Source organism: Scatophagus argus, chromosome 1 (assembly GCF_020382885.2).
Source record: "Scatophagus argus isolate fScaArg1 chromosome 1, fScaArg1.pri, whole genome shotgun sequence".
Classification (NCBI taxonomy): Eukaryota; Metazoa; Chordata; class Actinopteri; family Scatophagidae; genus Scatophagus; species Scatophagus argus.
The window spans coordinates 10,510,185-10,521,881 of NC_058493.1; the positions used below are offsets into that span (position 1 = coordinate 10,510,185).

The window sequence follows — 11,697 nt, forward strand, 5'->3', positions numbered from 1 at the left end:
TAGAAGTTCTTCATTTTAATATAAGGCAATGAAAGAAATCACATCATACAAACAGGTTACACAGAAAACCCAAAACAGTTATCAAAAATGTATCAATATTGTGGCTACAAGTAATTAAAATCCCAACTCCCACGTCACCCCTGATGAAACAAACGCCAAGCTAAATATTATAAAGTGCTTTCTCATTCTGTTGTACGCAATTATCGACAAGGCGAAGTCATTACAGTTTTCTGAACATAAGCATAACAGACCATTTTAGGCACTAAAAAGTCCTTCAATCGCTTAAAACATCTCTGTTCCACCTACCATCTCTGTTCCACCTACACAATCAGCCTTCTAACCATCAAGTAACCACCATTCACAGCAGTCAAATGAACCCATACTGTTTCAAGAATCTGTTGATCAATAACCTGTTTTTCCCTTGCTTTGCAAATATTAAAATGTTACAGAAAAAAAAATCCTGCAGATGAGTCCGTTATCAACACTGCAAGTCAGCATTTTTCTCCTTCTACGGAGCAGTCAGTTCTTCCCTCTAAAATAAAGGAAACAAAACGTTAGTAATTGTTCTATGCTGTGTTTTGGTTAATGGAATTTCGGTGACATACACAGAAAGATTTGCATTGTGTACTGCATAGACAGTACAGCAGACGAGCGGTTTGTTTTACCCACACAAAACTACAGAGACAAGACGACCCAAAATAACATGCCACAGCCCTCACAAGTAAACTGCAAGCAACAACATGCAGAGGGCAACACGAAGATGTTGGTGACTGCATGCAGGATGGAGTGATATGATTAGTCTCTGTTGGCCGGAAAAGATGGATGAGTGGAGAAAGGGAATGATAAAACACACTGCAGAAATAAATAGATGAAGTTAATTATTCCAGGGCCATGGCTATAACACAAGCATACTTTGGAGAGTGGGTGAGATGCTCTTCTGGCACATAAAAGGATTATTTTTAATCCACTAGAGACACCTAGTGGTCAGTTAATGCAAAACACTCCACTGTCCAAACATAGGTCCTCCCAAATCTTCATATTTTTAAAAGGTACAGCCTCTGTTGTGTCTTTGAATATCACTTTGACCCTGGAAATCCAGAGTTAAAATGTCAAAAGCAAAAAAGAAAAAGGGTATAAAAAAGCTGCTGATAAAATATAAGGCACTGCAGTAAGCAACACTGTAAAATGACAGGAGAGATGCAGTGGAAGGATCTGGGTTGGAGGGAAGCACACCTGGCAGTAAAGGTTCCCTGGATGAGTCCAAGACCTGGTGAAGATGAAGCCAGGTCAGAAATGTATCTCTCCTCTGCTCTTTTATTTAGCTCTCACATACAAACAAGCATTTTCACATACCAATACACCTCCAAATTAATCTAGCACCTCAGGGTGAGAAATGCATGATTTAAGCTACAAAACTGTGTAAATCTCTTCAAAAACGCAAACTTGTTTCAAAATCAGACTAGAGATGTTATGATATTTCATAACTTCCAGGTTGCCTTTGATTCAGTAAATGACAACCAGTGACTTGAAAACACACTAGCACCAAGTAAAGTGTGCTGAAAACAAAACATGAAACTATGTGGCATGCATGTACAATTATGTGACTTAGGCAAGTTCACTGTGATGGATTATCCATGGTACCAAAGACTGGCTGGAAGACATGAAAGCAATCTGAAAGCTTACACTGGTCTTGAAAATAGGCAAGAGTATAATATTTTGTAGTAGGCAAGCTCTGTAAAAACTGCCCGCGTGGTTCCCAAAGAAGGCTAACTTAACATTCAAGTTTATCTGCTCTGCTTTAGATTGATTTATGGTTCTGTCTGTTGTAATACTTGCAATGCTCCAACGATAATTTCATTCAAAAACAGACTCATAAACTTTCCTCTTCTTGAGCATATTTGATTAACTCTGATTTCTTTCATTTTCAATTCCATGGTTGTTTGTACATTATGTATGGATGTATTTATGTGCATATGTATTTACGCTGTTTGCATCTTTACTTTTGTTCTTCGGTGTCACAAACTTGAGGCTAGTGAAGGTGTAAATGACGGATGTCCTTTTCATTGTTTCATTGTTCCTCAAACAAAGCAGAACATATTGGAATAGAGTTGCACTAATTGTTGAGGCAGAGCAGATTTCTGATGTTTAAGCCTGAATTAAGTGCTCTGACAGTGTCATGAGTGTAGTGAGAGAGCAAAGAGATATGAGATATGTAAAGTGAAGCTAACATTTAAAAGGGGTTTGAGACATAACTTGAGGCGTAATAACAGAAGACAGAAAAAAAACACTTCATACCAAAAGTTGTGACTGCAGATTCTAATTTCCTGAATATCACTCAAAATGTTTAAAATATCTGACATGTTCTGTGGACCATGCAATGCATAACAGACAACACTGAAGGAACAGGAAAAACTGCCTGGATTACCATCACTAAATGCTGACATTCAATACACAGACTAACTTGTTTGCAGGAGCCTTAGGTTGTCTGGTGCGAACAGCGTCCTTTATTAGCATAACAATAACAATTGTAGCTGCAACTGAAACAGTGAAGGATTTTACTGTTTTGTTTAAAACAATAAAAAAACACTGCACTGTAGAAAGTCTGCAGGCAAAACATAAGCGTAATGATTTTGTAGCAGATAACGAAGCAGCAAACTTTGGGGCAGACCAGGAAATGTTTTTTTTTTTTTTTTTGGCTGAAAAGGTAAATGCCCTTTTTTGTTAAGCACATGCAGTTCAGTACTAAAGCATGTATGCCTCATTGTGTTAGTAAATATTTAAAATACCATTATAGTGACTAGCAGTGAGCATTTGCAAAAATGCCTCGCTGCAAAATAGCGCTGTGCTGACTTTGATTTCACAAACTGGTGGTTAAAAAAAAAAAAAAAAACGGTACCAGCAGATCAATCAAATACCACCTGTTGTGCCAAACCTGTTCAGAAACACTTTGACTTCTCTGGTATTCTCACCTCATAGGTGGTTCCTGCCCAGAACTGCCTCATTTCCCTCCTGCACCCAGCCACCACAGCAGAAGTGATCAGGGTGAAGGGCACCAGGTAGAGCAGGGCAGGCTGGCCCATTCCTGACAGCAGCATCACAGCAAACGTCACTATCATGCCCAGCAGATAGGCTACAGGGACGAGAGAGAGAGACGGACAAACACATGAGAAAAAGTGATCCTGAAACCCGAACTACATACAAATACAATCAGAATTTAAATCATGTGAAAGTCTGCAAACAGCTTACTTTTGGAAGAAGAGAAGACCAGAGACACCGGTCAACAAAAACAACGTCAGCATTTCACTAAGCAGAAGTATCTGACCAATGATCTTGTGACACACATATCCAACTAAATATTTCCACACTAATGCATTATTAAATATTATGAAATAAATTCTAAAAAGGTAGTTCAATGACGAGAGTGTGCGGCAAAAAGCAGTAAAGCTACTATGGATAGAAGGAAAATATGAAAACATTGTATATATGCAACATGAAATGTACAGTATTTTAAAATATGACGAGAAAACACAATAAAGCACAATTCTTACAGTATCAACAATGCTATAAAACTAAAAAACATGCAGATCCCAAAGATGTCATGTTGAAATGTGGTCATTCAAAGATACAACATAAATAACTAAGTTATCGTTGAGCTGTGACATACCTATGCAGCAACTGACAAAGTAGATCTTCTTGCTGCTGTTGATCCAAACATCGAACCTGCTGCAATAGGCCACCAGTAGTCCTGTTGGACCAATGAGGATGCAGAGGGCAAGTGAGACATTATACTGCAAATGTTTGCCACTTTGCCTTTCTGCTTTAGGGACTTTTAAAGCAAAAAGAAAAGCTTTTTTAAAAGGTTTTTATGACTTATCAAAAAGAACTCTGCATGTACTGAACTGCACACATTATGTATTCAGTTTTTCATTCTTTCTTTTCTATGGGCTCCTTTGTGTTCACATACTATGGTTAAACTGACTGGCAACCAGCAGCCCTGGTTGTCTGAATTCAAAATATTTATCAGGGAGTGTTTAGGTAGAACAGTGATGGTGACAATTCAATCTTACCTGGTACAATGATGTCACCATAACCCAGAATGGAGAACTGCATCCCGCACAGGTTCTGAGCCCAAGCTGAGAACCGTGGGACACGCATGACCACTGGCAGCTGAGGAAGTAAAACATTTTATACGTTTAAAACAGACTGTAACAACACAATTGGGTGAGCAGTCCAGTGAGCTGTACAGTTACACTGATTCAACCTGACTCTTTACTTCACAATGTATTGCTGTGTTCAGCTACACATTGGCTTTCCCAATTTGACAGAATCTGTATGGTCCGTGTGGACAGTAAGGAAGCAGGTGATGTAAAAATTCAGCTAAGGTGAAGATACAAAGAGGCAACTCTCAGAATGTCAAGCTGTTCTTGTAAGTACTATGACACCAAGGGATTTGTTTTTAAGTTAGGGAGCGAGCACTGATTCTCAGAATTTGGTGTGTTTGTTTAGGCATGCGCTTACTGGGAATTGCCACCGACGCTAGAAATCAGTTTTACTTTGAATGTTACATAACGGTGTAACAACAAACTGCTGTTTCAACAAATGCTCACAAATACCACGCAAACTTTCTAATAATGACTTGCTGAACACAATCTTGTTAAGTACACAGATGTGTGCTCAGTTTATCTTTTTATCTTCCAGAGAAAACTGAAAATCAAACAAGATAATCTCTGCTGCAGGAAGAATTCTGGGAGAAACACTGCTTCAGCTGTCCTGTCTTGACTTAACATTCCTTCCTAAATCCTCTGGGCACCTCTAACCGAAGCGCAAAGAGACAAGTAAAAACCTTGCAGTATTCATTCTAAAAAAACTGATTTAACAGAATGGAACACAAATACTAAACCATTCTGTAAACAAACAAAAAACAGAGCCCCATGAAGGCTAAATCTAGACTAAAATCACTGCCCATAAACTATGTAAAATTACTGTGTTCAAAATCATAACTCAAGGGACTTGAGCACATACCACCTGACAATCAGACAATCATGTGAGAGTCTACATATGTTTCTTTCCCTGGCTACACGTTTCATTTTTGTGAAAGACTAGGGAAAACCATAAGTACATTGTTTTCAGAAGGAGACTTAGAGCCACACCCAACCAGTTCAGTGCATCATTTTATTTATATATATATATATATATATATATATATATATATATATATATATATAAAGATATTATTGTAGTTCAAAGATTAGCATCTTAAATATAAGGCATTTTTATTACTTGTCTGAATGTTTTTCCTCACTTTTTTTCACTCTATTGTTAACCAATTTTTAACAATTATTTTGGGCGTATCAGTATGGTCCACGTGTGAAGAGTCTATAAAACAAAATTAAGACCCAATTTTACCACATATTTATCTGAGAGAAGAATTAAAGGTGGGATTCTGCTCATGAGACTTTATCTGAGATCAAACATCTACAACCCCAATCCCTTCCCATGCACGTCAGGATGTAGCATTGAGAAAATGAGTGAATGGGCAACAAGTCAAGCCTTACTTTCTCAGAGGGAGTCTGGGGTTCGGCAGGGACTTCCACCATGTTACCTTGCGTCTGCGACAGAGCCCACCCAACCCCACCGCATAGTTAGTCAATCAGTCCATCGTTCCGCTCAGAATAATCAACAGCAAGCAGTACAGATCAGCCACGATGTTAATAAAGCCAGGACAAACTTAGCAGGGAATTCCACCGAGGTTAGCTTTAAACCTGTTCTGTGATAAACCTCCTGCACTCCTCTGCAGATCAGAAATTGCTGTAAGCTGCTCTCTTAGGACGCAAATTTTCACCAACTTCTGTGTTAACAGAACAATCTTTCAGTCTTCAGTTTCCTAATAAATTTAACAATTTCTCAAAATGTCTTGAGCCCCACCCAGAGAAAAGAAATCCTAGGATATTTTCAAGTGTCTGTCCGTTAATTAATTAATATTTTTTGAAAGAGAGTTGGTGGAGTTCCCCATCAAGACCAGGATGTGAGGGACTTACCCTCTCTCCAGATGCATCTGGGCCCAGGGCAACCTGCACCATAATGCTAACCCCATTCTGTTGACAGAGAAAGAGATGCCAAGTATTCACACAGTTACTCATCTGTTTGTAAAACTACCAAGTGACACACTGCAACATCAGAGCTGCAAAAAAACCCAAAACATCTATTCTATGACATTAGGTGTATAAATGTATGTTTGTGTGTACTGTTCACTTTATTTCACTTTAGCTGTTCACTTAAACGAAGATTCTGTGCACCAGTGGAAAATCTTAAATGGGTGCCAAAACAATTTCAACTTGAAGAACAAAAGGTTGAACATAAAAGCAGAAAATATTAAAATCAGTAGCAGTTAAGTATGCGGAAAACCCCATCTTCCCATCCTGACAGAAAAATAAACAAATAAATATACTCGTACCTTGGTGAAGAAAGGAGTGATGAAAACGAAGAAGACATCATACAGAAGCAGGAGGCTCAGCAGTATCACACAGATCTGTGAGATTATAAAAGAAAAATTAAGTAACTTACCAATCTTGCTAAATGACATGTACACAACATGAACAAAAAGATACACTTCAATAAATAATAACGAAAGTAAAGTACTCCTTATGCCTCCCAGTACAAGAAAAAAGACCCTCATTTAAATCAAAGATATAATGATGAAGGAGCAAGTGTTACTCGCAGAAGACAGGCTGTTAAGTGGTACCTTGAAGTTGGACAGTGAGATGGTCTTCATAAAGTTAAGGCAGAAAGCAATGCCAAGGAGGTCCTGCAAAATCCAGATCCACCTGCAAGGACACAAGAAGCTCTTTTAACCTGTGTTTTTAAACTTTAACTAGAGCAGTCTGGCTCTGAGGATATAGAACAGAAAGCAAAAACACATTACACAGGTAGAAATAACACCCTGCTAAAAGAAATTCTGCTAAAAAAAACATCACACGATGCCTGGAGCAACATGAATAAATGCAGATTGGTTTTGCAGCCATGTGTTTTGATATTTTACACTGCAAGTCCACTAAATTCATCAGTATTCTGAGAAGTTTAAAGATTTGCTTTCCATTACCATCACTAAGACACTTTGGCTTCAAATGTTTTTGACTTTCACATTCATTAACTCACACTAAGCTCTCTGAAAAAGACCATAAAAGCAACACAAACTAGTTAGGTTAAGGATATTGTGGCAAGGAGGCTGAGAATATCATCTACTATTCGAAGAACACTGACCAACCTCTAAATATAATGAGACACTAGAGCTGCAATAACATCAAACACACATTGGACATCACCAGCTAAACTAATTAATATGTAATTTAGAAAATACCTCAACTGACAATGACATCATTAGTGCGTCACAAAAAAACTTCCTTAAGAAATGTCCTTCATACAATGGCGACAGCAATAAAAAAAAAAAACAAAAAAAAAAAAAAACAACAATTGCCTACAGATAACAATTGGCTCTAATTATGTAATACCAATGCAGGAAGCTGGTAACACTGATTTGGGTGTGCAATGACAAAAGCACATCTGCTGTGACATGGTTGCTTACCAGATAATTTTAAGCAACAATGCACCTCCTGCTTAACCAACCGCGTTAGCAACCGCGTGCAAGCAAACCAGTCGGAAGGATTAAAGTTGTGTTTTGTGTCCCCTTACAGTACCTGTCTTCATTTCTGTAGACTCCCCAGATCACAGCAATGGTAATACAAAAAGCAGCCAGTACAAGAGACCTCACTGAGAAGTTCCAATTTCTGATAGAGAACCTAGAAAAAGGCATGGACAATCAAATAAATAAAAGGCCTCCAGCAGTTGAGGCTGGTCTGCCAGGATGTGATTCAGAAACAGACATGTTAGGAGAAGGAAGTAACAAGCATAGCTCTGTTTCACTTCTTCCCACTGTGACCGCATTGTTCATCTAGTTTACATGGGAAAGAGGATAATACTGTCATGGCAATCAGTAAAAGAAGCAAAAAAATTCACAGATATTCACCTTTGCTAGGATGTTCATTAGATATTATTGATACCCATATGTTCAAATACATTTACTCAGCACTAGTGGAATATGTGTGTAGGTGTATGTATGTTTTTGAAAGTGTGATGCCAATACCTCAAAGTGCCACAACCAATTTTTTCCATCACTGCATCTAGACAGCTGAACAGTGCAGAGGCAGATGCCATGCAGAATATTGCAATAATGATGTAAACTGGGTGGAGAAAAAAAAATAAAGGAAAGACAGATCACATCAACAAAACACCTGATATTATAATTTCTTTAGTGTTTACAAAAGAGTTGTTTATTTGTGCCACTCACCAAGGATGTTGTAGAAAAAGTACATGAGAACTAGCATCCCACACATGAGGGCGACAAAGAAAACCACTTTGAGAGGGGAGTAGAGGAACAGCTCTCCACTATCTGCTTTGCTCTCTCCTCCTCCTCCACCACCTCCTCCTCTCTCCACAGCACTATTCAACCGGTCCCTGCCACAAACAAACAAAACAAACAATTTTTTTTTGTATGCCTTTCAAACATATTGTTTAGAAAACCAATGGTTTTAAAAAAACAAAAAACAAAAACAAAACAGAGCCTATAATTTAATGCAATCTGATGTAATAGGACTGCAATACATATGACCTTTGGGAAAGTAGGCTGTATACTGCTTGTTGAAAATGCCAGCACCATCTACTTATCCTTCTTCTGCTTTAGTAAACAGAATACAGTGACAATGATATCATCTGGTTAATTAATCACATTGTCACTGTATACTGTCAGAACTATACCTTCTTCTTGTATCTGCTCTAGTTGGACTGCATTAAAATGAAATGATACAGCTCTGTATGTAGAGCTGCAATATCTCACCTCTCACACGCTCCGCTCCAGTAGCCACCCAAGGAGACCGTGACAATGGCAATCAGCAGCATGACTGCAATGCTTGGATCAATTTTTGAGTAAGGTGGTGCATAAAGCTTCACCAGCAAATTATCACCCAACACCTGAGGGTTCACACAAAGATTCAACATTTAACAAGCAACTCTGCATTCCATCTGACTTCAAAAATTAGTTAGTATCGACATTTATAAAAGGGGTGGTAACAAGACCAAATAAAGTAGTAACACAAAAAGTAAAGACTGGCTGACCTCCTGTGCATCCAGGAAGTCCCTGTACCTCATGAGAGCCAGAGGAATGTGGATCTTTGCATACTCTGAGTCATTAGCTGATGGAGTGATCTGAAGAGCAGAGTAGTACAAATGAGATTTTTGATGAGTGTGGTGGATACAATTAGACTTGGGAATTTCAAAACTATTCTTTTGTGAGCCATTTGTAATCTGTATATTGTCCAACAAATATGAAAGAGATTAAACATGATGACAGGAAATAAGAACATTTGTTTGACACAGAAAATATATGAAAGCCACATTCATATACTACAGGTATGTCAGTTCCACATTTCAGGTTTATTTCTGCACGAGCATCTTACATGTTACATTTGTATGTCCTGATTCACTTCTCACTCACCTCACTTTAAGGAAAGTGTCAAATCACACTGCTTTTTGCTTTATTCACCAACAAAAGAGCCGATTTTACAGATTCATGTAAATGTCTTACCAATATTTTGCTGCTGGCAATGAGTAAAGTTGTAGCACCAAGGCCTTGTGCAACCAGAGCCTTCTGGCTGACATTACAGTCTCCATTCATCACCACCAACGCTTTGCCCTTTATCACATCTGAACTGACTCCTGAGCTGTTACACAGCACAGTGGAGGTCATATTCACCAGTGGATACTGCAACTGCAAGACAATAAGTGATTTAATAATTAGATGGAAAATTTCCTGTAAGTTTCCCACCATGTCTTTGGGAAACATAAGAGAGGTCACACAAGGGATGAGTCAACAAAGACAACAAAGTCATTTACTGATTTCTGTAATTATAAAAACTCAACATAAAATACACCTAAGGCTTAAGATGTCAATAAAAGTCAGTTACTTTCCTGTCCTGACACTGACAAAAAAAATAGTGTCTAAAAGTATGAAAAACTTACAGCAGCATCAAGAGTTTGTGACAGAGGGGTCCAAGAGTGATTGTGGACAATGCAGTACTCCCTGTCTATAATTCCATTTGAAATGTGCAAGATTGCCTCCTGGCAGTTTATCTGTTGGAAAAGAAACATTATTCTTAATTACACACAAACTTAAAAGTAGTGAAGAAAATGTATTATAGCTGTAACATAAAAGTGTGAAAACAAAGCAGCACTGATTAATTGCAACATGATGCAGCATACGGTGAATGTCGTATGCTGCAATATAAAACTGCTTACAACTCATGTTCACACTCAAGCCATTACGTGCGACAGTGTGTCACAAACAGATATTGCTTATATTTTAAGTGGTATAAAACAAAAAGTTTGTGAACCACAGATACAGGCTGACACCAGGTCAAATCTAATCAATACTTCTGTGTCTGTGTTTATTTATATTGACTGACATGACAACATTTTGTTGAACAGTTAGGACTTGTCCTACACTGAATATGGTCATTTAATTGCTCTCATTTCATTTGCAAATCCATGCCTACTGGGATGTAATAAAGTAAAGTAATGTAACAATTCAGCAGTTTTGTTTTCCTTAGTTTTTCAAATGGTTGTTTTAATTCCAATTGGTGAGGAATAAATATATACGCAATAGCAGTGTGACAAATACAGAAGTAATACTGTTTTAATAAAATGTGATCGTCAATGATCAATAAAACAACGTCTTTACTCATGCACGCAACATAACACATAAATACTTCCTTGTTTGTGACGTGTTAATGGAAATCACCTACTCCAAACCTCAACTTCTATTACTGGATTAGATTACGTTTCAACGGCCTATGCGTAGATTGTAATTTAAAGCCAGTTTAGAAAACTGTCATCTACATCATGTAACTCTGCATTTAAATTCTGTTTTCTAGCTTTAACCACACTAGCAGAGGCTAACGGAGCGAACGTTAGAGCTAACGCTAGCTTAGAGTTATTGACGGCAGTCCTTTTGTCTCGTTGTATTTCGAACAACGCTTTGCTTTGTATCCACATATTATAAGTGTACTGACTAAGAATATCCTTTAAACGTTAAACAGTCGACATAACGGACACATTTTTCGAGGGCAAGTTCAGCTAACAGGTCGGTCAGTTGCTAACGCATAAACGAACAGTTTCTGTTATTAGCGTCGGTCAACTTACCTGCGATGCCAAGAAAATGACCGAGAAAATGATGATTCTGACAGCTCTTTCCATTTTGGTAACATTCGTTTCTTTACAGAGTTTGGTGGCATCAACATTAATTAACTTCTATATGGCACGGAGACGCTATTCACTCGCTAAGTTACCCGTGTCTTCATCGCTTTTGTTCAGCTTCAATCAGCAACAGCCAGAGACTTCCTGTATCGGCTCGTGGCACATGACACGCTGACCCACTGCTTTCTGTTTCACCTCGCAGCGTCTCAGCAACACACGCAGACCACGCACTGAGCATTAATGAACAAGAATAAAATAAAAGTAATTCGACAGTGTCAAAATAAATCATTACAAGTTGTCATCCTCGGAAAATGCTTTTTTTTTAGCATATGTACTTATAAAAAATCATAAACATTCTCAATAGGTTTTGTGTTTGTTTGTTGTTGTTTTTTT

General features: G+C 38.0%; 1 protein-coding gene across 3 annotated transcripts; it reads right to left on the reverse strand.

The window, feature by feature from the left end:
- On the reverse strand, positions 1 to 11,497 carry zgc:123258 (uncharacterized protein LOC641502 homolog). 3 transcript variants are annotated; one of them, XM_046379342.1, is made up of 17 exons: positions 11,251 to 11,497; positions 10,072 to 10,182; positions 9,638 to 9,820; positions 9,169 to 9,258; positions 8,891 to 9,024; positions 8,345 to 8,511; positions 8,141 to 8,237; positions 7,695 to 7,796; positions 6,743 to 6,824; positions 6,455 to 6,529; positions 6,039 to 6,095; positions 5,556 to 5,609; positions 4,068 to 4,167; positions 3,665 to 3,745; positions 2,970 to 3,130; positions 1,234 to 1,267; positions 1 to 532 (listed from the first exon to the last, which is right to left on the reverse strand). In XM_046379342.1, exons 1-17 carry the CDS (start codon positions 11,302 to 11,304, stop codon positions 492 to 494), a joined length of 1,623 nt encoding a protein of 540 aa, XP_046235298.1. In that variant the 5' UTR covers positions 11,305 to 11,497; the 3' UTR covers positions 1 to 491. The 3 variants fall into 3 exon arrangements, with proteins under 3 accessions (XP_046235298.1, XP_046235450.1, XP_046235378.1); XM_046379494.1 differs by lacking the exon at positions 5,556 to 5,609; XM_046379422.1 differs by lacking the exon at positions 1,234 to 1,267.
- Between the last annotated feature and the right edge of the window lie 200 nt (positions 11,498 to 11,697).